Source organism: Aricia agestis, chromosome 11, assembly GCF_905147365.1.
Source record: "Aricia agestis chromosome 11, ilAriAges1.1, whole genome shotgun sequence".
Lineage (NCBI taxonomy): Eukaryota > Metazoa > Arthropoda > Insecta > Lepidoptera > Lycaenidae > Aricia > Aricia agestis.
The window spans coordinates 9,502,874-9,524,171 of NC_056416.1; the positions used below are offsets into that span (position 1 = coordinate 9,502,874).

The 21,298-nt window shown below is 38.0% G+C and overlaps 3 protein-coding genes across 3 annotated transcripts in view; 2 read left to right on the forward strand and 1 right to left on the reverse strand.

Annotated features, from left to right (window-relative positions):
* Nucleotides 1-11,977, forward strand: part of LOC121731710 (probable chitinase 10) — a 35,634-nt gene extending 23,657 nt beyond the window's left edge. Inside the window, exons 31-52 of the mRNA XM_042121291.1 lie at nt 158-276; nt 661-841; nt 1,156-1,332; nt 2,560-2,771; nt 3,447-3,725; nt 4,056-4,238; nt 4,392-4,591; nt 4,671-4,949; nt 5,107-5,240; nt 5,325-5,536; nt 5,646-5,781; nt 5,862-6,004; nt 6,303-6,488; nt 6,642-6,933; nt 7,078-7,244; nt 7,506-7,640; nt 7,731-7,858; nt 8,075-8,205; nt 8,284-8,495; nt 10,159-10,431; nt 10,692-10,874; nt 11,596-11,977. Coding sequence (XP_041977225.1) covers nt 158-276; nt 661-841; nt 1,156-1,332; nt 2,560-2,771; nt 3,447-3,725; nt 4,056-4,238; nt 4,392-4,591; nt 4,671-4,949; nt 5,107-5,240; nt 5,325-5,536; nt 5,646-5,781; nt 5,862-6,004; nt 6,303-6,488; nt 6,642-6,933; nt 7,078-7,244; nt 7,506-7,640; nt 7,731-7,858; nt 8,075-8,205; nt 8,284-8,495; nt 10,159-10,431; nt 10,692-10,874; nt 11,596-11,871 — 4,238 coding nt within the window. The 3' untranslated portion in view covers nt 11,872-11,977. The remainder of the gene's footprint in view (nt 1-157; nt 277-660; nt 842-1,155; nt 1,333-2,559; nt 2,772-3,446; nt 3,726-4,055; nt 4,239-4,391; nt 4,592-4,670; nt 4,950-5,106; nt 5,241-5,324; nt 5,537-5,645; nt 5,782-5,861; nt 6,005-6,302; nt 6,489-6,641; nt 6,934-7,077; nt 7,245-7,505; nt 7,641-7,730; nt 7,859-8,074; nt 8,206-8,283; nt 8,496-10,158; nt 10,432-10,691; nt 10,875-11,595) is intronic.
* Nucleotides 11,978-15,543: 3,566 nt separating this feature from the next.
* LOC121731709 (probable serine hydrolase) lies at nt 15,544-18,688 on the forward strand. Its single transcript, XM_042121290.1, has 3 exons — nt 15,544-15,847; nt 17,005-17,218; nt 17,770-18,688. Exons 1-3 carry the CDS (start codon nt 15,737-15,739, stop codon nt 18,453-18,455), a joined length of 1,011 nt encoding a protein of 336 aa, XP_041977224.1. The 5' UTR covers nt 15,544-15,736; the 3' UTR covers nt 18,456-18,688.
* Nucleotides 18,689-19,098: 410 nt separating this feature from the next.
* On the reverse strand, nt 19,099-20,832 carry LOC121731984 (tRNA methyltransferase 10 homolog A). The gene is made up of 4 exons (XM_042121698.1): nt 20,212-20,832; nt 19,857-20,003; nt 19,396-19,501; nt 19,099-19,285 (listed from the first exon to the last, which is right to left on the reverse strand). Exons 1-4 carry the CDS (start codon nt 20,716-20,718, stop codon nt 19,134-19,136), a joined length of 912 nt encoding a protein of 303 aa, XP_041977632.1. The 5' UTR covers nt 20,719-20,832; the 3' UTR covers nt 19,099-19,133.
* Between the last annotated feature and the right edge of the window lie 466 nt (nt 20,833-21,298).

Below are 21,298 nucleotides of genomic sequence, written 5' to 3' on the forward strand. Positions count from 1 at the left end.
ATGTTTTAGAATTGAAGAAGTGTGGCCCGAACATTATAAATCTACGAATAATAAAAACTACTTTAAATGTTTATAACATTATATTATCCTTCATTAGAACATAAAAAAAAAACATAATACTTTAAACATTTAATAACTTTGAATGTCTCTTTTACAGCTGTTGTTTGCAACAATGGAGAATACGCCAAAAATCCAGCTGACTGCTCCCGCTACTTGCACTGTTTGTTCGGCAAGTACGAAGAGTTCTCTTGCAGCGCTGGCCTACATTGGAATCAGGTAAGACTTCCTTTTTAGGGTTCCGTACCCAAAGGGTAAAAATAGGAAACTATTACTGAGACTTGGTTGTCTGTCCGTCTGTCTGTATGACTGTCTGTCTCCAGGCTGTATCTCAAGAACCGCTATAGCTAGACTTCTGATTTTTTTCACAGATTGTGTATATCCGTTGCCGCTATAACAAATACTAAAAACAAAGTAAAATTTATATTTAATTTTCCCATACAAAAAACTAAAATGTTGGCCTATTTTTGCTCTATAACAGTACGGAACACTTCGTGCGCGAGTTCGACTCGCACTTGTCCGATTTTTTATTCCATATAAATACTTACCGGGTAACAGCCAAGTTTAAAAAATATAAACTGATTTAAAACGTTATTTTTCTAGGAAAAACAAATTTGTGACTGGCCAAACAACGCTAACTGCAAAACCGGGCCCACGACCACGACAACAACTGAGGCCACTATATACGACCACGTTGATTTGGACGATGAAATGCCGCAGCCGGAAATGTCCAAGCCTGCCATTGAGTTCCTTGACGTGGACACGAGACCAGACTTATTGAATTGTAAGTGTCTTTAACTATGATAACCTAATCATCACAGATTGATAAATTAATACACATAGCACAGGTCAAAGTTATCGAAATTCAGGATTTGGACAATTTGCATACATGTATACAAAATTGACAAAATTCAGGACATTGCATAGTGGACAAATCTTCATACACTTAACACCGCGATTTTTAATTAGGTGAGAATAGACAATGGCCTCAGTGGGCCCAAGCAACCCCGAAAAGGGATCACTATAACTTGGCGTTGGCAACGCTTTTTGCCCACATACTACCATTCCTGTAACGTCTACCTTTACACATTTTTTTAGCGCGCTACAAAGTGGTGTGCTACTACACCAACTGGGCATGGTACCGACCCGGCTTCGGCAAGTACAGCCCCGAGGACATCGACCCCAAACTCTGTACTCACATCGTTTACGGATTCGCTGTTTTGGGACGAGACGGCCTCATTGAGGCTTTCGACTCTTACGCTGACTTGGAAAATCGTAAGTCAATAATTCTTTAACTCTGTTTCTTTCTTTTTTACTTTTCATCATCTATACTTAATATTATAATTTTGCAGAGTTTGTTTGTTTGTTTGTTTGTTTCTTTGAACGCGCTAGTCTCAGGAACTACTGGTCCGATTTAAAAAATTCTTTCAGTGTTAGATAGCCCATTTATCGAGGAAGGCTATAGGCTATATTTTATTACGCTCAGACTAATAGAAATGAAGAAATGGAGGAAAATGTGGAAAAAAACGGGGGAAAATTATTTGAAAGGGCTTATTTGAACGCGCTAATCTCAGGAACTACTTGTCTGATTTGAAAAATTCTTTCAGTGTTAGATAGCCCATTGATCGAGAAAAGCTACAAGCTATATTTGATCACGCTGAAACTAATAGGAGCGAAGAAATAGTGGAAAATGTGAAAAAACAGGGGAAATTATATGAAAGGGCTTATTTGAACGCGCTAATCTCAGGAACTACTGGTCCGATTTAAAAAAATCTTTCAGTTTTAGATAGCCCATTTATTGAGAAAGGTTATAGACTATATTTTATCACGCTAAGACTAATAAAAGCGAAGAAATAGAGGGAAGTGTGGGAAAAACGGAGGGAAATTATTTGAAAGGGCTTATTTGAACGTGCTAATCTCAGGAACTACAGGTCCAATTTGGAAAATTATTTTAGTGTTAGATAGCCTATTTATCGAGAAAGGCCATAGGCTATATTTTATTATTCTACGACTAATAGGAGCGAAGAAATAGAGGAAAATGTGGAAAAAACGGGGGAAATTATATGAAATTGCTTATTATCTTAAGATTCTTAAGAACTACTGGAGCAATTTTTATGTTATTTGGCAAACATGAAGAATAGACCACGTTAAGGGACATAGGCTATTTTTTTGCGGAAAAATGTACGGTCGTGTAATTCCTAAATTACGCAAGCGAAGCCGCGCGGAACATCTATTTATTATAATAAAATCGTAAGAAAGTCAATGCTGTACATTGAATATTTTTTTACAATAAATAATACTTAGGACATGATCTACTATACTAACGCGGACGAAGTCGCGGGCAACAGCTAGTTTCTATTTAATTAAATACATACTCATCTCTTTTAATCTTTTTCATTCCTAAGATCATAATATCAAAATACCGCTGTTGGTGCTTGAGTAGCAGTAATAGAAATGTGTGGTGGGCCAATGACCATTAAAAATATTTCTCTTCTATTACAGGCTTCTATGAACGTGTCGCTGATTATAAGAAGTATGGCATCAAGGTTTCTCTCGGCATTGGTGGTTGGAAGGATTCTGCCGGAGACAAGTACTCCGTTCTAGTGAACAGCCCCCAAGCTAGGGCTAAGTTTGTTAGACACGTCGTACAATTCATTGAAAGATACGGATTCGACGGATTGGATTTGGACTGGGAATACCCCAAGTGCTGGCAGGTTTGTAAAATATTTTTTTTTTTGACGACCTCTGTGGCTCAGTGGTGAGCGCGTTGGTAGCTCAAGCCGGGGGTCGCGGGTTCGAATCCCGCCGACGGAACAAACAGTTTTCGAAGTTCCTGAGTCATGGATGTGTATTAAATATGTGTATCATATAATAAAAATCTTAAATGTATGTATAGTATAAAAGTATTAAATATATTTCCGTTGTCTGGTACCCGTAACACAAGTCCTTCAGGTACTTACCACGGGGCCAGACTGACGTGGTGTGAAGCGTCCATTGATATTATATTATTATATTATTCCTTCAAGTTGTACTCTCAGAGAAGTTGATTTCTAGGCCGATGGGGGAGCTACGTAGTTTGGTCGCCTTAAAAACCCACCGACAGATCACAATTAACATTGAATTGACATGATCCGACCAAATAACGTTGGTCTGTCAACTGCCTATGAATCAATTTCTTCGATGGTACAATCTAAGTACAATCTTCTTCTTACCATAAATACAAAATCGTAATACCACTTACTGATTAATCACGGAATCTCAAAAACTGTAACACGTACAAACTTGAAATTCTACAAGAACGTTCCTACAAACTTAAAATGTACTTAGCTAAAACGTTCCTTACAGGGTGTATGACTCTGCATAATTAATGCAAAGACCTTTTCTTTTAGGTGGACTGCTCAAAGGGACCCGATTCTGATAAGGAAGCATTTGCAGACTTTGTTAGAGAACTCTCTGCCGCCTTTAGACCTAAAGGCCTCCTGCTCTCAGCAGCCGTGTCTCCGAGCAAGCAGGTCATTGATGCAGGATATGACGTGCCGACACTCGCTCGATACTTGGACTGGATCGCTGTGATGACTTACGACTACCACGGACAATGGGACAGGAAGACTGGTCACGTCGCGCCTCTATACTACCATCCAGATGATGACGTCACTTATTTCAATGCCGTTAGTATTTTCTTATTCTGATAGTAAAGTTCTCAAAACTTCAAAACTTTATTTGCAACCAATTCTTCATTTCATTCCATGACGATTGAATTAACTTTAATCTACTAACACTGGGTAATCCAAAAAACTCCACCTAACTAGCTTGATAAAGATCATATTTTAAGGAAGGCTATGTTTTAAAATTGTATACGTATCGAAGAATTTCAGCTATATAAGGCTGTTTACACACGGCGCCCTAGCGGCAGCGTTTTTCGCCGACGCGGCGCGATTATGGGTCTAGTCTCGTATGTTTGTTGAAAACTGCGGCACTGAAATCTAAATTTGTTACAGAATTACACCATCCATTACTGGATGGAGAAGGGAGCTTCACCATCGAAACTGGTGATGGGTATGCCTCTATACGGTCAAAGCTTCAGTACCGTGAAGCCACAAGCTGGGCTCAACGCGCCCGCCACCGCAGCCGGAGTCCAGGGCGAGTACACTCGAGCTAGCGGTTTTCTTGCTTACCACGAGGTAATTACCTAACATACAAAAAAAACATTATAGGATAATTTAGCCTACAAATATGATTAATTTTGACTATGCCACTAAGTTGTGTAGTTATTATGATTTCAATCACATTAGAAACTGTTAGTTCTCAGTACTCACAATTCTTTTTCCCTTTAGATTTGTGAACGCATCCGCAATCGTAAATGGGTGGTCGTGCAAGACAAATACGAGCGCATGGGTCCTTATGCCTATAAGGGTGACCAATGGGTCTCCTTCGACGATGTAGAGTCCATTAAGAAGAAAGTCAACTTCATCAAATCTTTGAGGTTAGGCGGAGGCATGGTCTGGGCTCTCGACCTTGACGACTTTAACAACAGGTATGACTAGTTGGATTAAATCAAGCTATTAAATAACTTTACTAGAACTTTCCACGATTACTATTGAGTTTTTTTCTAGATGTAAGCAAGGAAGATATCCTCTGATGAATGCTATCAAGGACACCTTCCTAGACGGCAATACGGACGATGATGACAACGTCATTTCGTCATACCCTGTTGAACCAGCACATAACATCGACGAGTCTGACACACAAGACATAGAAGTGCGACCCCCTACTACCTCCACTGTAAGGCCTACCTTAGAGCCAATTACCACACAAGCTACCACAGAAGTGAGCTTCGACGAACCCACTGGACACAAAATTGTTTGCTACTACACCAACTGGGCTTGGTACAGGTAAGAATAAACTTTGCAATATTTCCTGGTGGTTTGATGCGTAACATCTCGTTTGAATCCTTAGTAATGTTGATCTTCTTCAACAAAACAATAGCTTTCAAATGCAAAAAATGGCTATAAATAGATTTTAAATTTTAATTGAATTATCACGTTACAGGCCTGACACTGGAAAATACACGCCCAACGATATAGAGCCAGAACTATGTTCCCACATCGTATATTCTTTCGCTGTCTTGGACACGATGCGGCTGATCATCAAACCACACGACAACTGGCTGGATGTTGAAAACAGTACGTATACCGTAACAAGCAATACGGACTAATGACTTTACTATTTTAAAGAAATATTTCTGTATTATTATCAAAATCTTTCAGAATTTTATGAGAAGGTGGTGGCATTGAAGGCCAGAGGAGTCAAGGTGGTCCTTGGTCTGGGCGGATGGAACGACTCGGCCGGAGACAAATACTCACGACTCGTGAACAATCCGTCGGCGCGGAGGAAATTCATCTTCCATGTTTTGGACTTTTTGGAACAATATGGATTTGATGGACTGGATCTCGACTGGGAGTACCCGAAGTGCTGGCAGGTTCGTTTTCGCTTCTTTTTTATTTGATAGCATAATTTTTATTTGATAGCATAAAAAATTGCTTTAAAAGCAATTTTATGATTCCTTATTGTTACACTTTATTACGTAGGTCAACTGTGAAAAGGGGCCTAGTTCCGACAAGGAAGGCTTTGCTGCTCTAGTTAAAGAATTGTCAAAGACGTTCAAGAAACGAGGACTTCTTTTATCTGCGGCAGTTTCAGCAAGCAAACGCGTCATTGATCTGGGTAAATATTAAAACCTCAATTTTAAAACAATGTAATATGAAATATATCAGTGCAACTAAATTCTATTAATTTATTTACAGCCTACGATATCCCCGTACTCGGAGAGAACTTGGACTGGATTTCACTCATGGCGTACGACTACCACGGCCAGTGGGACGACAAGACCGGTCATGTCGCACCCATGTACGTCCACGAAATTGACGATGATGAAACACTGAATGCCGTAAGTTTTGACATCTTATAATTTCTGATGTTCAACGAGATTTAGGGGCTGTTTCACCACTTCCTGATAAGTGCCGGATAGGCTATCCACAACTTATTTGACACATGCACCATACTCTATCTGTCAAGTTGTGGATAGCCTATCCGACACTTATCAGGAAGTTGTGAAACAGGCACTCGAACAAGAAAATCTTTAACACAGTTCGCAAAAAAACAAATATTTCACTAATAACTAAACCTTACATTCTAATGGCTGAACAGCCTATTTATCAACTTCTCATCCCGACTTCTATTTACAGAACTTCACTGTCAACTACTGGATTCAAAAGGGCGCGCCGAAACAGAAACTCATTCTGGGCATTCCGTTCTACGGACAGTCGTTCTCTCTGAGCGAGAACGCTGACAACGGCTTGGGCGCACCGTCCTATGCCGGCGGAGAAGGTGGAGACGAGACCAGAGCACGAGGCTTCCTTTCATTCTACGAGGTCAGTTACTAAATAATATCCATAATGAAGAGATGTTATAGGTATCATGAATTATTTTGAACTTGAAGAAAAAATTCGAAAAAAAGCGTCAAGAATTTTGACTTAGTATTTGAAAAAAAAACCTTTAAATCTAATTCAATTCGTGTCTTTCAGATTTGCGACCGCGTAAGGACACAAGGGTGGAAGGTGTACCGCGACCCCGGCGGCAGGATCGGGCCGTACGCGACCCTCGGCGACCAATGGGTGTCCTTCGACGACGACTACATGGTGCGTCACAAGGCCGAGTACGTCCGCGCGATGGGACTCGGCGGTAGCATGGTGTGGGCCCTGGACTTGGACGACTTTAGAGGGTCGCACTGCGGCTGCGGCCCGTCACCGCTGCTAAGGACTGTCAACTACGTGCTGCGACAGGCGGACGCCCCGCCTCCGTGCATGCTCGAAGAGAGTAAGTTCCGCCTCTTATTGTATCAGTTCAATCCAATTATTTTCCTTATAGGTATTTGCTGTTTTTCAGCAATTTTACGTAAATTGAGATTAAACATATTTATGTTTGAACTTGCCTAAGTAACACTTGTCTGTTGTTCCATAGTCCAAAGCCCAGAGTATCCGGAGTCTTCCGAACCCGAGGAGCCTCCCAACACGAGTGGGGAGAGCGACCTGGACGACGTGCAGGTGCAGGAGAAACCGCCGACCCCGTCCACGACGACCACCTCAGAAGCCGCCCCTCCAGCTGCTACGGAGGAGATGGAAGTTGGCGTAAGGAATAATCCTTTATTTATCATAATATTGTATTTACAATAAGAACTGTTAAAGGACTATTAAAGGGTGTTCCCAAAAATGTAGAAACTCCAGATGGTTGAGCATGTCAAGTAACATGCAATTTTATAAAAACAATAGTGTAGAAGATTCGGATCGACGACAGTCGGCATCAGTTTTGTAGATTACGTTTTGAAATTAACCCAGAACACATAAACTAGGCTTGATAAATATTACAGAACAACATTAATAACTGTTCAGGGCTCCAACTTGGAAGGCCAGTCCTGCTCCGGCGCGCGGTTCCGCGAAGACACCACCGACTGCAGCAAGTACTACCTCTGTATCAACGGACAGTACATACAGCTCACTTGCCCCGCTAATATGTTCTGGAATAAGGTATACTATTTACTCTCCTCTACTTTTTTACTTACTTATGCATGGTATTTGTATGGATGGATTATTAATGTTGATGTTTTTTTACGACAGAACCACTGTGATTTGCCCGAAAATACTGGATGCAAGGTCAAGGCGAATTTGAAACTGGCCTCCGAAACCAGTCCTGAAGTCTTCAGTCCCACTGTAGCCTGCTACTTCACCAACTGGGCTTTCTACAGGTAAAATATATATAAATGTAATCATATGTTTTTATTATTTTTCACCAGAGATCGGCAAAAGTAAAAAACACAGATTACTAAAAAGTTACCACGTTAGTAAGTTTAATGGACAACTATAATATATCCCGGAATCAATAAAAGTAACCGTATTTTGTGATTTTTGTTTAAAGCTCTACCATAAATAAACATTTGCTTACTTACCCCTTTGTTTTACAGAAATAACAATGGTAGCTTCGGACCAGAGCAAGTGGACCCATCGCTCTGTACACACATCGTATACTCCTTTGCTCATCTGAGCACAGAGAACACGCTAGAAGCTTCCATCCCTGAGCTGGATATCAGTAATGGTATGTAATAATATGGTCCCAAACTATTGCAACTTCTTGTCTTGAAATCTTTGTTGCTACGAAAACTTTTTGTTACAGATTTCTACGGAAAAATCACGGAATTCAAATTGAAGGGGGTCAAAGTGATCATTGCGGCCGGCGGAATAGAAAACTCCGAGGACGATAGATGGAGCAACATGGCAGCCAGCTCCGACAACAGGAAAATATTTGTCAAATCCGTCCTTAAATTCTTAAAGAACTGGAGGTTTGACGGCATTCAGATCGCTTGGCAATATCCCGTGTGCAAGCAGGTAATTTCTACACTTCATCATTTTAATGCTATTGTTAGCAATAGAATATACTTTGAACCGACTTCAATAAATAGTCTAAACGATAAGTTGAGAATGGCGAAATATAGAGATAAGGGTCATAAAAATACGTGCGATAGCTCATTAGATTCGGGAAGACGTCTAGAAAAATGTTTCGGAAGCGTGATTAGCACACAAAAAATTGCAAAATTTATAAGCAAATTGGGTTTTTGTTAAAAACTCCGAAACTATTAACATTTAAGAAGTTTAAAAAAAAGATTCTTAAAGAGGAGGAAATTTCCATAAGAAAACTCTCAACTCCCGGAATTCTATCTCTATTATTTATAATTCTAATTTAACGCTGAAAGTAAGCCTCCGCGCGGCATTTTTAGGTAGCGCGCGCGGCTTCAAAACCGAGCACGTCACACTGATTATTTTTTTATATTAATTTAAAAATTTCAAAAACTTATGGTGTATTCCGAACACTTCAAAGAATTTGCTCCCTTTGGAAATTTAAATTCAAGTTAATTTTTCAACAACCGAACACATAAAAGATTATAACATAAAAATGGCTATAAAAGACAGGAACGATAAAGTCCTAAGCCACATGGCGGGTAGATTCGACACAGAACGATATCTCTTTAACACCCTAGAAACTCCACCCAGCTTGAGTGACCCCTCTCCACCAAGCCAATGTCACAAGTATTGTCACTTGTTTTTGTTACACCCTGTATATTATATATATATATATATATATATATATATATATATATATATATATATATATATATATATATATATATATATATATATATATATATATATATATATATATATATATATATATATATATATATATATATATATATATATATATATATGAAAAAATTTTACGAAAATTATTTAAGATTTTATTTAAAGTACAATGAGGACGGAAGTTCGAAAAAATTTCGTTAGTTTACATTTCTCTAATTTGTTGAAAAATTAACTTGAAGTTAAATTTCCAACGGGAGCAAATTCTTTGAAGTGTTCGGAATACACCATAAGTTTTTGAAATTTTTAAATTAATATTTAATACCTTTAAAAAAATAATCAGTGTGACGTGCTCGGTTTTGAAGCCGCGCGCGCTACCTAAAAATGCCGCGCGGAGGCTTACTTTCAGCGTTAAATTAGAATTATAAATAATAGAGATAGAATTCCGGGAGTTGAGAGTTTTCTTATGGAAATTTCCTCCTCTTTAAGAATCTTTTTTTTAAACTTCTTAAATGTTAATAGTTTCGGAGTTTTTAACAAAAACCCAATTTGCTTATAAATTTTGCAATTTTTTGTGTGCTAATCACGCTTCCGAAACATTTTTCTAGACGTCTTCCCGAATCTAATGAGCTATCGCACGTATTTTTATGACCCTTATCTCTATATTTCGCCATTCTCAACTTATCGCTTAGACTAAAAGGAGAATGTTTCTCAGTTCATACATTATTTGTATTATGCTTTTTTTGTTTGTTTGCGGATAACTTCATTGTTTATAAAGTGATTTTGATGATTCTTTTTTTATTAGAAAGAAGACATTTTAAAAATGGTCCCATTATAAGGAAATACTGATTGATTTTTTTTTTTGTTATTTAAACTCTGTATTTAAAATCACTATGTCTTGCTTTTTTTTCAGGCACCATGCGAGACTCACGACGACTCCGATAAGGACAACTTCAGTATCCTACTCGTGGAGTTGGCAAAGTTGTTACGTAACCACAACTTCGAGTTGTCCGCCATGGTTGCCGCTAACCCCGAGGTGGCGGCTACTGCCTATGACGCCGAGATCCTCGCCGCCACTCTCGACTGGGTCTCCGTCGCTGCCAACGACTTCTACGATACCACAGCAAAGAAAACAGCCTACCTTCTACCGCTCGAGCAACCTGAAGTTTACGCAGATAATAACATTGTAAGTGTTTTAAAGAAAGGTTTAATATATACCGCGAGTATTTAACCTCTTGCAAGTTTCTTCTTAGGCAATTTGAAGAAGATCGAGCTCATGTAGTGGCGATTCTTCCCCTTTTAGTTACCTAAAATGGAAATTTTTACCACACAAGATTTATCAAGATGTAACCCCTAGTTGATTCAAACACAATTACTTATTATAAAATAGATTTGCCTTAAAATTTTATCGAGTATACGCCATACAACTCGCATGTTCTGTTCCAGCAATCAAGTCTAGGCTATTGGGCGGGAGTGATCCCACCCCGGCAGCTGGTAGTGAGTCTGCCCGCGTACGGTCGCTCCTACACGCTGCGCAGCGAGCGCTCCGACGCCGTCGGCTCCAACATCGCCGGTCCCGGCCGCCCTGGACCCTACACCCAGATACCTGGATTCCTGGCGTATTATGAAGTAAGTATTCACTTCATGAGGCCCGCGAGCCCAACGCTAAATCGCTTGTCAAAAGGGCCTGTTTCACCACTTTCTGATAAAGTGCCGAATGCTCTATCTGTCAAGTTAAGTTGTGGATAGCCTATCTAACACTTATCACGAAGTGGTGAAACTGGCCCTTAAGCATATATACAATATCTACCAGTAACATTACAAAAGCTGCCAATGACGTATAACTGTCGCAACTCTGATCGCAATCTACATACGAATAACCAGCCGTCCTCATTGATCTGCCAATCGCATCTTCTGTACACGAATACACGCCCTTATAAGGCACTTCTACCCACTGTGCCCGTCCATTATTGCTGAGCAATCTAACAGTTTGCGCGGCTACAGAGACACAACTCTCCTATTATATTCCTACCAAGTTATGAAGCATCCAGGTCTTGATTATTTCATTAAAGAAATTATTAGGGTCCCCGCAGATATACAACTTTAAGTTGGCCGACTATCGTACAAACCACAGAAATAGATCAAGATAGGTAGGATAGGATAGAAGTAGGTATGAAAAAAGTGACACGCTCGTGTTCATACAAATTGGAGCGACATCGCGCTTCTATCTTGATCTATTTCTGTGGTTTGTACGATAGTCGGCCAACTTTAAATTGTAAGTCTGCGGGGACCCTTACTCCACTATATTTGCTTACAAACGACTCATTTAACCTCCATAACCCTTTTCCAGATATGTACAGCGATTGACGCCGAGCAATGGGAAGTGAGGGAACAACCGCAGGGCACGTTCGCCGTGCACGGTTCCCAGTGGACGTCATACCTGAGACCGGAGGAGGTGTTCCGGATATCCTCAGCAGTGTCCTCGGCTGGGCTCAGGGGTGCCGCACTGTTCGCGCTCGACCTCGACGACTGGCGCGGAGCCTGCCGCTGCCAGCCTTGGCCGCTACTCTCTGCGCTAAGACAAGGACTCTACGAACCCAACCTTCCGCCTACTCTGTGCACGTGATTAGGATAGATTTTTTATACATTCGTGTATAATAGTAAAGACTGCGTATAATATGTATGTATTTAGAAATGTATTTTATAATTTTTTGGTTACGTAGTGAAATGTTTCCAGGATCACGATGAGAATATTGTGTATAATTTGTATATTATTGTATAATGTATAGGTAGTCATCTTTTCTATGAAAATATAATATTTTTTACGACAAAATATTTGAATTAACACTGCACTGAGGATTACACACAATTAGGTATTTTTTAATATTTTGAAGTATAATTATTATACCAGTATTTAAAATTATGTATTTTATTAAGATTTATCGTGACTTTGATAAATAATAAACATGTGCAATTTTCAATTATAAATGCAAACGCATATTTTTGTAAGTAACATTATAAGATTTTTCAGCAACGCCTACTTAAACTAATTTTCACCGATACTGAAATCTTACTAGGATAAGTGATCGCTTTGTGTAAATAGTTCGTAACTACCTCTATCATAGTAACGCTGTTACCCACGTTGTGTAAACATAGTATGTATTCAAATAAAAATACATAATATGAAACCATATTTTTATTTACCACTGTTACAGTAGTTAACTTAATGGCGCAGTTTCACTGGTCGATAGGGTCCGCATGCGGGACGCGGGAGATTTCTGAAAGTTGAAACGCATGCCACGACCAATGAACATGCGCCATTAGTAATTGTTATCTCGGCTGCAGGGACTCCCCGTATGCTGTATACCGTACGAGTTAACGACTACCTAATAAATGAAAATGCGCCGCTAGTGACATTTTCCCGCTATAAGTAAGTATGTATATCTTTCCAATTTTGTTAAAAAATATAGTTTACTTACTACCTTTTTTAACCGACTTCCAAAAAACGAGGAGGTTATATATTCGGCTGTGGATATATTTTTTTTTTGTATGTTCAACGATTGCTCCGCCGTTTGTGAACCGATTTTCGAAATTTACGTGGGAGAGCCATGCTTCGGCACGAATGGGCCGGCTCGACCGGAGAAATACCACGTTCTCACAGAAAACCGGCGTGAAACAGTGCTAGCGCTGTGTTTCGCCGAGTGAGTGAGTTTACCGGAGGCCCAATCCCCTACCCTATTCCCTCCCCTACCCTTCCCCTATTCCCTTCCCTTTCCATCCCTACCCTCCCCTGTTAGCCTATTCCCTCTTAAAAAGCCGGCAACGCACCTGCATCTCTTCTGATGCTACGAATGTCCATGGGTGACGGAAGTTGCTTTCCATCAGGTGACCCTCGCTCGTTTGCCCTCTTATTTCATAAAAAAAAACAATTAAATTTTTAAATTTTTCCAAGTGTATCCATATTTTCCATTCCATTCCATATCCAAAATAAAATAATCAAACACTATCATAGTGTTAAATAAATTATTTGTGCGGCTTGGCTTATGTATTTATGTTTAGCTTTTATTATAATAATAATAAATAAATAAATCTATGGACGCTTCACACCACGTCAGTCTGGCCCCGTGGTAAGTACCTGATGGACTTGTGTTACAGGTACCAGACAAGGGAAATATATTTAATACTTTTATACTATACATATATTTAAGATTTTTATTATATGATACACATATTTAATACACATCCATTTGTGAACTTTGAAAACTTTGAAAACTTTTTGTTCCGTCGGCGGGATTCGAACCCGCAACCCCCGGCTTGAGCTACCAACGCGCTCACCACTGAGCCACAGAGGTCGTAAAATTTTATTATTTTAATCATGTATAAACAATTAAGACGTTGTTTACGACTTGACCAGCAACTTGTTATGGCGTTGCCATGACATCTTTTGGACATGCGCAATAAAAGGTTTGTCCAAAAATACGCCGACGAAGTACGAACACGGCCAATAAGTATTTCATTTTTTTATATTAAACTTTATATTTTATGCCAAATTTTAAAGCTTATTTAGTCCTCCAATTACACAACTTTACCCATAAACTATTTATCATTGATAGGTTTAAGGTTACGTCACTGCACAGATAAAGTACTGAGTTATTTAATACCGTAGAATAGATAAAACAATTAAATTTAAGATGATACCACGTCTTATAGAAAGACTTTTGAGCAAGCGTCAGCGCGATGTAGAAGACGCACGGCGCCATCTATTATGAATTGTTGAAACTAACTTAATTTGAACAAATTTACGCATTTTCACCCCCTTACAACCCTTTTTTCCAGTAAAAAAGTAGCCTATGTCCTATCTCAGGCTTTAGACTATCTGTATACAAAATTTCATTACAATCGGTTCGGTAGTTTTGGCGTTTGGCGTGAAAGCGAGACTGACAGACAGACAGACAGACAGAGATACTTTCGCATTTATAATATTAGTATAAATTATGTGCACACTGCACAGCTGTTTTTGGATATTTTGATTAATTAAGGGTCGCGCTACACCAGAATGGCAGCGGCGAGGCGAGCACTTTAAGCGCTGCCATTCCGGTGTAGGGCGGCCCTAAGAGGGGTACCACTTACCAGGGTTTTAAAAAGTTTTTAAAATTTGACACAAATTTTGTTGACACCGCGCGCTATAAACTAAAGTCCACGCGGACGAAGTCGCGGGCAACAGCTAGTTATGAATAAAAACAATATATAATAAAGTAGGTATGATTAGTTCTGACTTCTGTTACAATAATGAAGTAATAAATAAAACGCCATCTGTTTTCATATATTAGAATTAAAATGTGGGTTGCATTGATATATTTTCTGGATGGAATATAGGCCAACACGGTATACTCGACCTCCTTTATTTTAGAGCGCCTTCTGTTGTCAACTTGTCACATATATTAGAAATGCAGTAGTTCTATAAGATAAGATAATAAATAATAAATAAATCTTTATTTCTCAATAAAATACCAAGAGATAGATTGATTATTATTATACCAAGTGATTATATTATTAAACATAATATTCTAACGTATTAAAAACTATAAACAAAAACATACTAACTAATAAGTATGATTAGTTCTATGTTACAATGAAGTAAAAAATAAAACGCCATCTGTTAAATCGTATTAGAACTAAAATGTTCATTGCATCGATATATTTCTGGATTTTTTATAATATTATACATAAATTAATATATTTAAGATTTTTGAAATATTATTTTAATACACATCCAAGACCCAGGAACATTGAAAACTTTTTGTTCCGCCTGCGGGACTCGATCCCAGGACCCCCGGGATGAGCGCTGCCCACGCGCAATGCGAATTAATTTTCATCGATATTTTCATGGAAATAAGATATTTTCCCACATCAAAATGTAGCCTATGTCCTTTCTCAGACTCTAGAATAACTGTGTACAAAATTTCATTGCAATCGGTTCAGTAGTTTTGGCGTGAAAGCGAGACAGACAGACAGACAGACAGATACTTTCGCATTTATAATATTAGTATCGATTACTCACTCAGAACTTTTCCAAGAATATCTATCAATTGAACCTATATGCTAAATGCAAAGTCCAAAATACATTTTGGCAAGATAAAAACAGATAATTTAGAGAGATTATCAACTATGAATATAAATAGCTAACATTTTGTTTAGTCATGCCTACAGAATTAATTTCCGTCCAAAGTCTGGTAAAGCCGAGCTCTACTTTGCTCTACATGACGTCACTGTGACGTCACCTGCCCTTGCTACTCTAGTCAACCGCGGCGCACGCTTGCATTAGGTAATGTTGAGTTAACCAGAGTTAACCTCAAAAATTTTGCGCGAAAATACCTTTATTTTAATTTGATTCTGTCAAACTTTTTTTATAATAAACGAAAATTCAAATATTCTTAATAATTGTGATATTAGGTTTTTGCTCTACAATTTTATGCAAAAAGTGATGAAATATGTCTAGGAAAATGTTTGTGTCTGTTGTATTAAATACAAGCAAGGTTTTTTCTTCTTCGCTTAATAAATCAGCTGGCATTGGAGTCCGCAGAAATTTACACACTGCCAATGTAAGTATTTTACAGCATTCGATAGTTTTCACGAGGAAATTAATCAATGAAAATATTACGGTATTGAGTAGATTTAACGTTAACCTTGTAATCATACTCTACATTATAGAGTATTTAAGATTACTTAATTCGTTACAAACTCAGATTATAATACATCTTTACATTACGTAGTTAGATACATGTAATTATTTAATATTAAGACCTACGTATACATTTGTTAGATATTTTTGTTTCGTTCTAATGAAAATTAAATATGCTTAATTAAAATGTTTATGCTCTACATTTCAAAAGATCAAACCTTTTTATTATTCGTAGCCTTACACAAATTTAATTTTTTAAAGGGAAGATATTTTAGAAGCGAGATTATCAAGATGTAGATGCCCTTAGCTGTAAGTTCTAATTTGAACTAATACGCTCGTAGCTGCTTTAACTGGCGATGACTAAACTAGTAGAGCTAATAGTACTTTATAGTTTATGCCTATAGATAGCAGCTATAGTTACTACTGGTTTCTATTTTTTATCTGGTTTTAGCTATATTATTTTTCCCCTATTCACCATTTGGTTCGTGATTAGTTTAAATGAAACGATTTCCTACATATTTACGTCGATGAATGTGTAAACAAACGCCAAAACATGAATAGGTACTCACAGGGTGCTGTCCAGCGTTGCCAGACGTCCCGATTTAGGCGGGACTTCCCGATTTTTAAGTTATAATGAAATGTCTCGCGCGGGACAGACTCAGTCCCGCTTTTCGGGGATAACTCGAATCACAGAGTACTGGCTCGAATGTACGCGCAGCGTGCTGAGAAAGGTAGGTCTGTAACGACGATAAGAGTGTGGAGGATAGAGGGGTGGATTTTCTATGGCTACTTTAAACGTAATTTTAAGTTAAATAAAAAGATAAAAATTCGAAACTTTAGATTTTATACATTATTTTCCTATGTCCCGCTTTTTACGGAAGAATCCCGCTATTTTCACTCAAAAAGTTCAAAATTCCCGACTTGACACAAAAAAAATCTGGCAACGCTGGTGCTGTCCATGGCCATCATCCGTGCTGAAAATAGATCGAAATTTCAAAACTCCGTTTCAATACTCGTCGTCCATATTAATTTATCCCTTTGCAATCAAGACTCCAGACTATAACCATTATATTTTAGGTGCCAGTAAAAGAAGTAAAGATCCCAACCCGATGGAACGGTCACATAGCAGCCAAGCTGTGGGGTAACGAGAACGAGCGACCGATCCTGGCGCTGCACGGCTGGCAGGACAACGCTGGCACGTGGGACCCGATGGCACCAGCGCTTGCCGCCAAACGACCCATCCTGGCCATCGACTTCCCGGGACACGGCCTGTCGTCCTGGTACCCTAAAGGTAAGAGTTTTGTTGGTACTTCAGCAATGTAGTCTGTAAGTCAGCGATATACGCTAGTAACTAGTTAGTCGAATGGAACAGCGCGATAACCGGCTGCCGCTTAGTTTGTGTGAATGCGCTGTGCAAATTCCGCGGTAGCCGGTTACCGCTTGGGAGTTGAGGGGTAAAAGCAGTAAGCCAGCAACATTTTTGGGACACAGAAGAATCATAAAGACACATTATTTTGTAAATCTCTGCTTCAAAATAACATCGCATAGTTCCTTAGAATTTTATAGCCTGTCAAGAAAGTGAAGAAATTAAAAAGTGGCAGAATCGTAGTGTCATCCCTTTCAAATCAATCTAAGAAAAAAGGGATGACACTACGATGTTGCCACTTTTTAATTTCTTCACTTTCTTGGCAGGCTATAAGTAATTCTATGCGTTACGGAATTTAGAGTACACTGACCTCTAACAATGGTAATATTTACTTGAATGTCCAATTGATTAATTTTGTATTCAAATCACAGTGAGCTTAACACGGTTACGCTAATTTTATCGTTTCTATTTTTCAGGAATGCAGTATTATCCATGGGATCTACCTCGTTTGGTTTACTACATCAAAAAGCACTTTAATTGGGACAAAATCTCCCTGCTAGGGCACTCCATGGGCTCAATAGCGGCCATGCGCTTCGCAAGCACCTTCCCCGACGACGTGGACTTCTACGTCGCCATCGACAGTCTCATCTATGACGACTACGACTTGAATCTCGTGGTCGCCAACTTCCCGAAGATCATCCAGAAAACGGAGATCGCCCAGACTCGAATCGACACCCCGGCGCCGTGCTACGCCATGAGCGAGGTCATCGACCGCTGGCACAAGGGCACCAACGGCTCCGTGACCAAGGAGAGCGTCCCGCACCTCCTGAAACGGGGCGCCAAGGAGTCCCCGAGCGAGCCCAACAAGTTCTACATATCCAGGGACCCCAGGTTGAAGAACATACTGTTCTGTCCGGACGATAAGAACCTCGTGAAGGTTTTAGTCAGCAGGTTGAAATGTCCCACGCTGTACATCAAGGCTAGGGACTCGCCCTACGCCTCCGATGAGTACTCGACGGAGCTGCGCGAGCTGATCGCCAGCACCAACCCCAACTTCGAATGGCACAACATCCCCGGCACACATCACTTGCATTTGAACGATCCCGAGAGGGTAACGCCTCTCATCATGGAGTTTTTACAAAAATACAAGTTTATAACATAATTCAGTAACAAAATATGTCATACTATGGTTATAATACCGAGGAAAACGTACTTAAAATAGGTGCAATAAATAATTATGTTCTGTTAAAACATAATTATACTACCTCATTAAATCAAATTTATATTAAATGGGAATTTATAACTATCATAAGGTGAAGTAACATTGTATTCATTGTAATAAAACCTACTTATTAACTATATTATATATATAAAACTCAAAGGTGACTGACTAACTGATTGACATAGTGATCTATCAACGCACAGCTCAAACCATTGGACGGATCAGGCTGAAATTTGGCTTGCAGGTAGATGTTATAACGTAAGCATCCGCTAAGAAAGGATTTTGATAAAATCCAACACCAAGGGGTTCAAATAGGGGATGAAAGTTTGCATATAATAATACTTCTTAACGCGAGCGAAGCCGCGAACAAAAGCTTGTATCACATAAATTTACAATGCATTTTTTACAGGTTTTATTACAAAGATGAGTTATAATGCAGAATTAGGAATAATAATAGAAAAAATTGAATACTTATTGACATTGGATAAAAAAGGCACTTGTATGTTAAAACCAACAACTATATTTTCTGTTTATTTGTAAAAAGTAGAATTATAAATATAATATTGAATATTTAACAATGTAAGTTAAACAACTGTGATTTTTGTATGTTTTTATCAACTAGCTTTCTTTTACTACAGTGTCACTATGTGAGGATATATCTAAATCACTATTAGAGTCATAAACATGGGCACCTTTCCGCAGGGGTAACACCTTCAGCAGGGCCTCTTGCCATGGCATTCCTTCAGCAACTCGGAGAACAATTTCAAATACTGAAAAAAAAAATATTTTTAATAATTACAATATTATGTTGATACATGGATTGAATTTATAATAATATTTGGAAAGGACATTTGTTTTTAAACGAATATTAAAAACCTACCATGGTCAATAGTAAGAACCTTCCTTGTTTTCATGTTGATATATTTGTCTAAAGGTAGCTGTGCATGTCTTATTCCTTGCTCCACTGCTATCTTGTGACACAGGCCCTGAAGTAAAAATAAAATGGTTAAGTTCTTTTATGAAATAATATGTCCTTGGATGAATATTAAAAGAGTGAGCACACTGAGACGGGCCGTGCCAGGTGTCATCGCAAATCGGTCAGTGTGCTCACTTCTTAAGAGTGAATGTATTGCAAGCTCTTACATTATGTACTTCAAAATATTAAACAAAATCAATAACACTACATCATTTTCTAATATTTTTTGTGAATTATATCCAACCCACAAATGCCACCAGCAGTATTATTTGCTTAATTTTATTTGTATTTGAATTGTAACTTTTTAATTACTATGTATCAAATTACAATAAATAAATTTAGTTACAACTAACATTTGCTTATACCTTATATTGATTGTGATCAACTAGGCCACCTATAATGTAGTAATTATCTTCATCAAAACTTTCAATCACATTTTCTGATTCGCTTGTTAGGTACACCAACTTCTCCTTAGGAAACTTGTTAAGGTAAGGCACATCACAGAACTCTATCTGGAAGAAAGAAATAACATGTTGGGTACAAGAAATAATACAAAAAATTGTATTTAAATGAGGACCAAAAACATAAAATAGGATAGGATATTAAAATCCAAAGAATTACATATCATAGTGTAAGATTATATTTTAATACAAAGACTGATTATTGAGTTAAAATGAAATAAGATAACATGATAATATGGATAGTTCAAGTTTAACTCACATCCCAATTTTCATAACCGTTATGTCTGGACATATCAGCCTTAGATTTTTCACCAAAACTAGTTATATAGAACTGTAATGGTGAATCTGATCGCCTGTTTATGGAGTAACATCTTAGTATTTGCTTTATCACTTTATACCTATCTTTTTCTATCATTAGATGATCAAAACTAAGATCAATGATTATGCCAATGTTTCTAGCAACTTTCTCTAGCTTCATTTTCTTCAGGGCCTTTCTGTTGGGTCCAAGATCTATATTTTCCTCCTTCGCCTTCCGTCTTCTTTCCTTAGCTCTTGCTTTTTCTTTGGCGCGCTTGTCCGCCTTTCTGTTCTCCCACCTTACCTTTTTTAACCACCTTCTCATTTGATTTTTTGTGAATGGTCTCGGTAATTCATTTCCCTCGTCATCTTTCAAGCCAGGGTCAATAGTTATATCAAACAAACTATAGTGTAAAACATGTGGCTCAACTTCATCTTCATTAACAGTATCGCTGGTAGTTTCTCCCATTTTGTGATTTTTTTTACAATTACAGCGTAAAATACATTAACTAACAATTAATTAACTAACGTTACAGCACCTTTTATTACAATTTTTATTTAGTTTTGCATTTAATTTACAAATTACAAAACAACACAGTACCGACGAGGTCTTCTTCTTCTTCTTCCAAAACATGTCAAGTTGACGCCAGCTGATGACTGACAATGACGTTGATGTTTATTTTTTTTATATTTATATTTAATAATTGTATATTTTCTCAATTAAGTGAATTGTGTAAGTTCTTATGAGAAAATAAATGTCTTAAACTTATTCAAGGAGCAATTAAGTAGGTACATCCTTACAAAGAAAAATTAAAATAATAAAAGAATATTAATCTTCTTACTATGTTTATAATACTTATTATAATGTTTTCGAGTAGGTGGGTTGAATTGAACAAATACGTATGAAATATTCCTGCAGGATGTAAAACATTTCAAAGTTAAAATTAACACTTCATGATATTATACCCATGATAAAAGTTGTTTATAAGTTAAATCCTCTCTTTCTTTTGAGTTTATTTATTATCAATTGAGCTTGTAAAATTGTTTAT

Excerpts from the sequence above, each read along its gene's own strand:
- LOC121731984 (XM_042121698.1), bottom strand. The coding sequence starts at position 20,718 with ATGGGAGAAACTACCAGCGATACTGTTAATGAAGATGAAGTTGAGCCA. Across the intron at positions 20,004-20,211 it reads ACGGTTATGAAAATTGGGAT|ATAGAGTTCTGTGATGTGCC; the intron begins GTGAGTTAAACT and ends TCTTTCTTCCAG. Across the intron at positions 19,286-19,395 it reads GGTTCTTACTATTGACCATG|TATTTGAAATTGTTCTCCGA; the intron begins GTAGGTTTTTAA and ends TTTTTTTTTCAG.
- LOC121731709 (XM_042121290.1), top strand. The coding sequence starts at position 15,737 with ATGTCTAGGAAAATGTTTGTGTCTGTTGTATTAAATACAAGCAAGGTT. Across the intron at positions 15,848-17,004 it reads GAAATTTACACACTGCCAAT|GTGCCAGTAAAAGAAGTAAA; the intron begins GTAAGTATTTTA and ends ATTATATTTTAG. Across the intron at positions 17,219-17,769 it reads GTCGTCCTGGTACCCTAAAG|GAATGCAGTATTATCCATGG; the intron begins GTAAGAGTTTTG and ends TCTATTTTTCAG.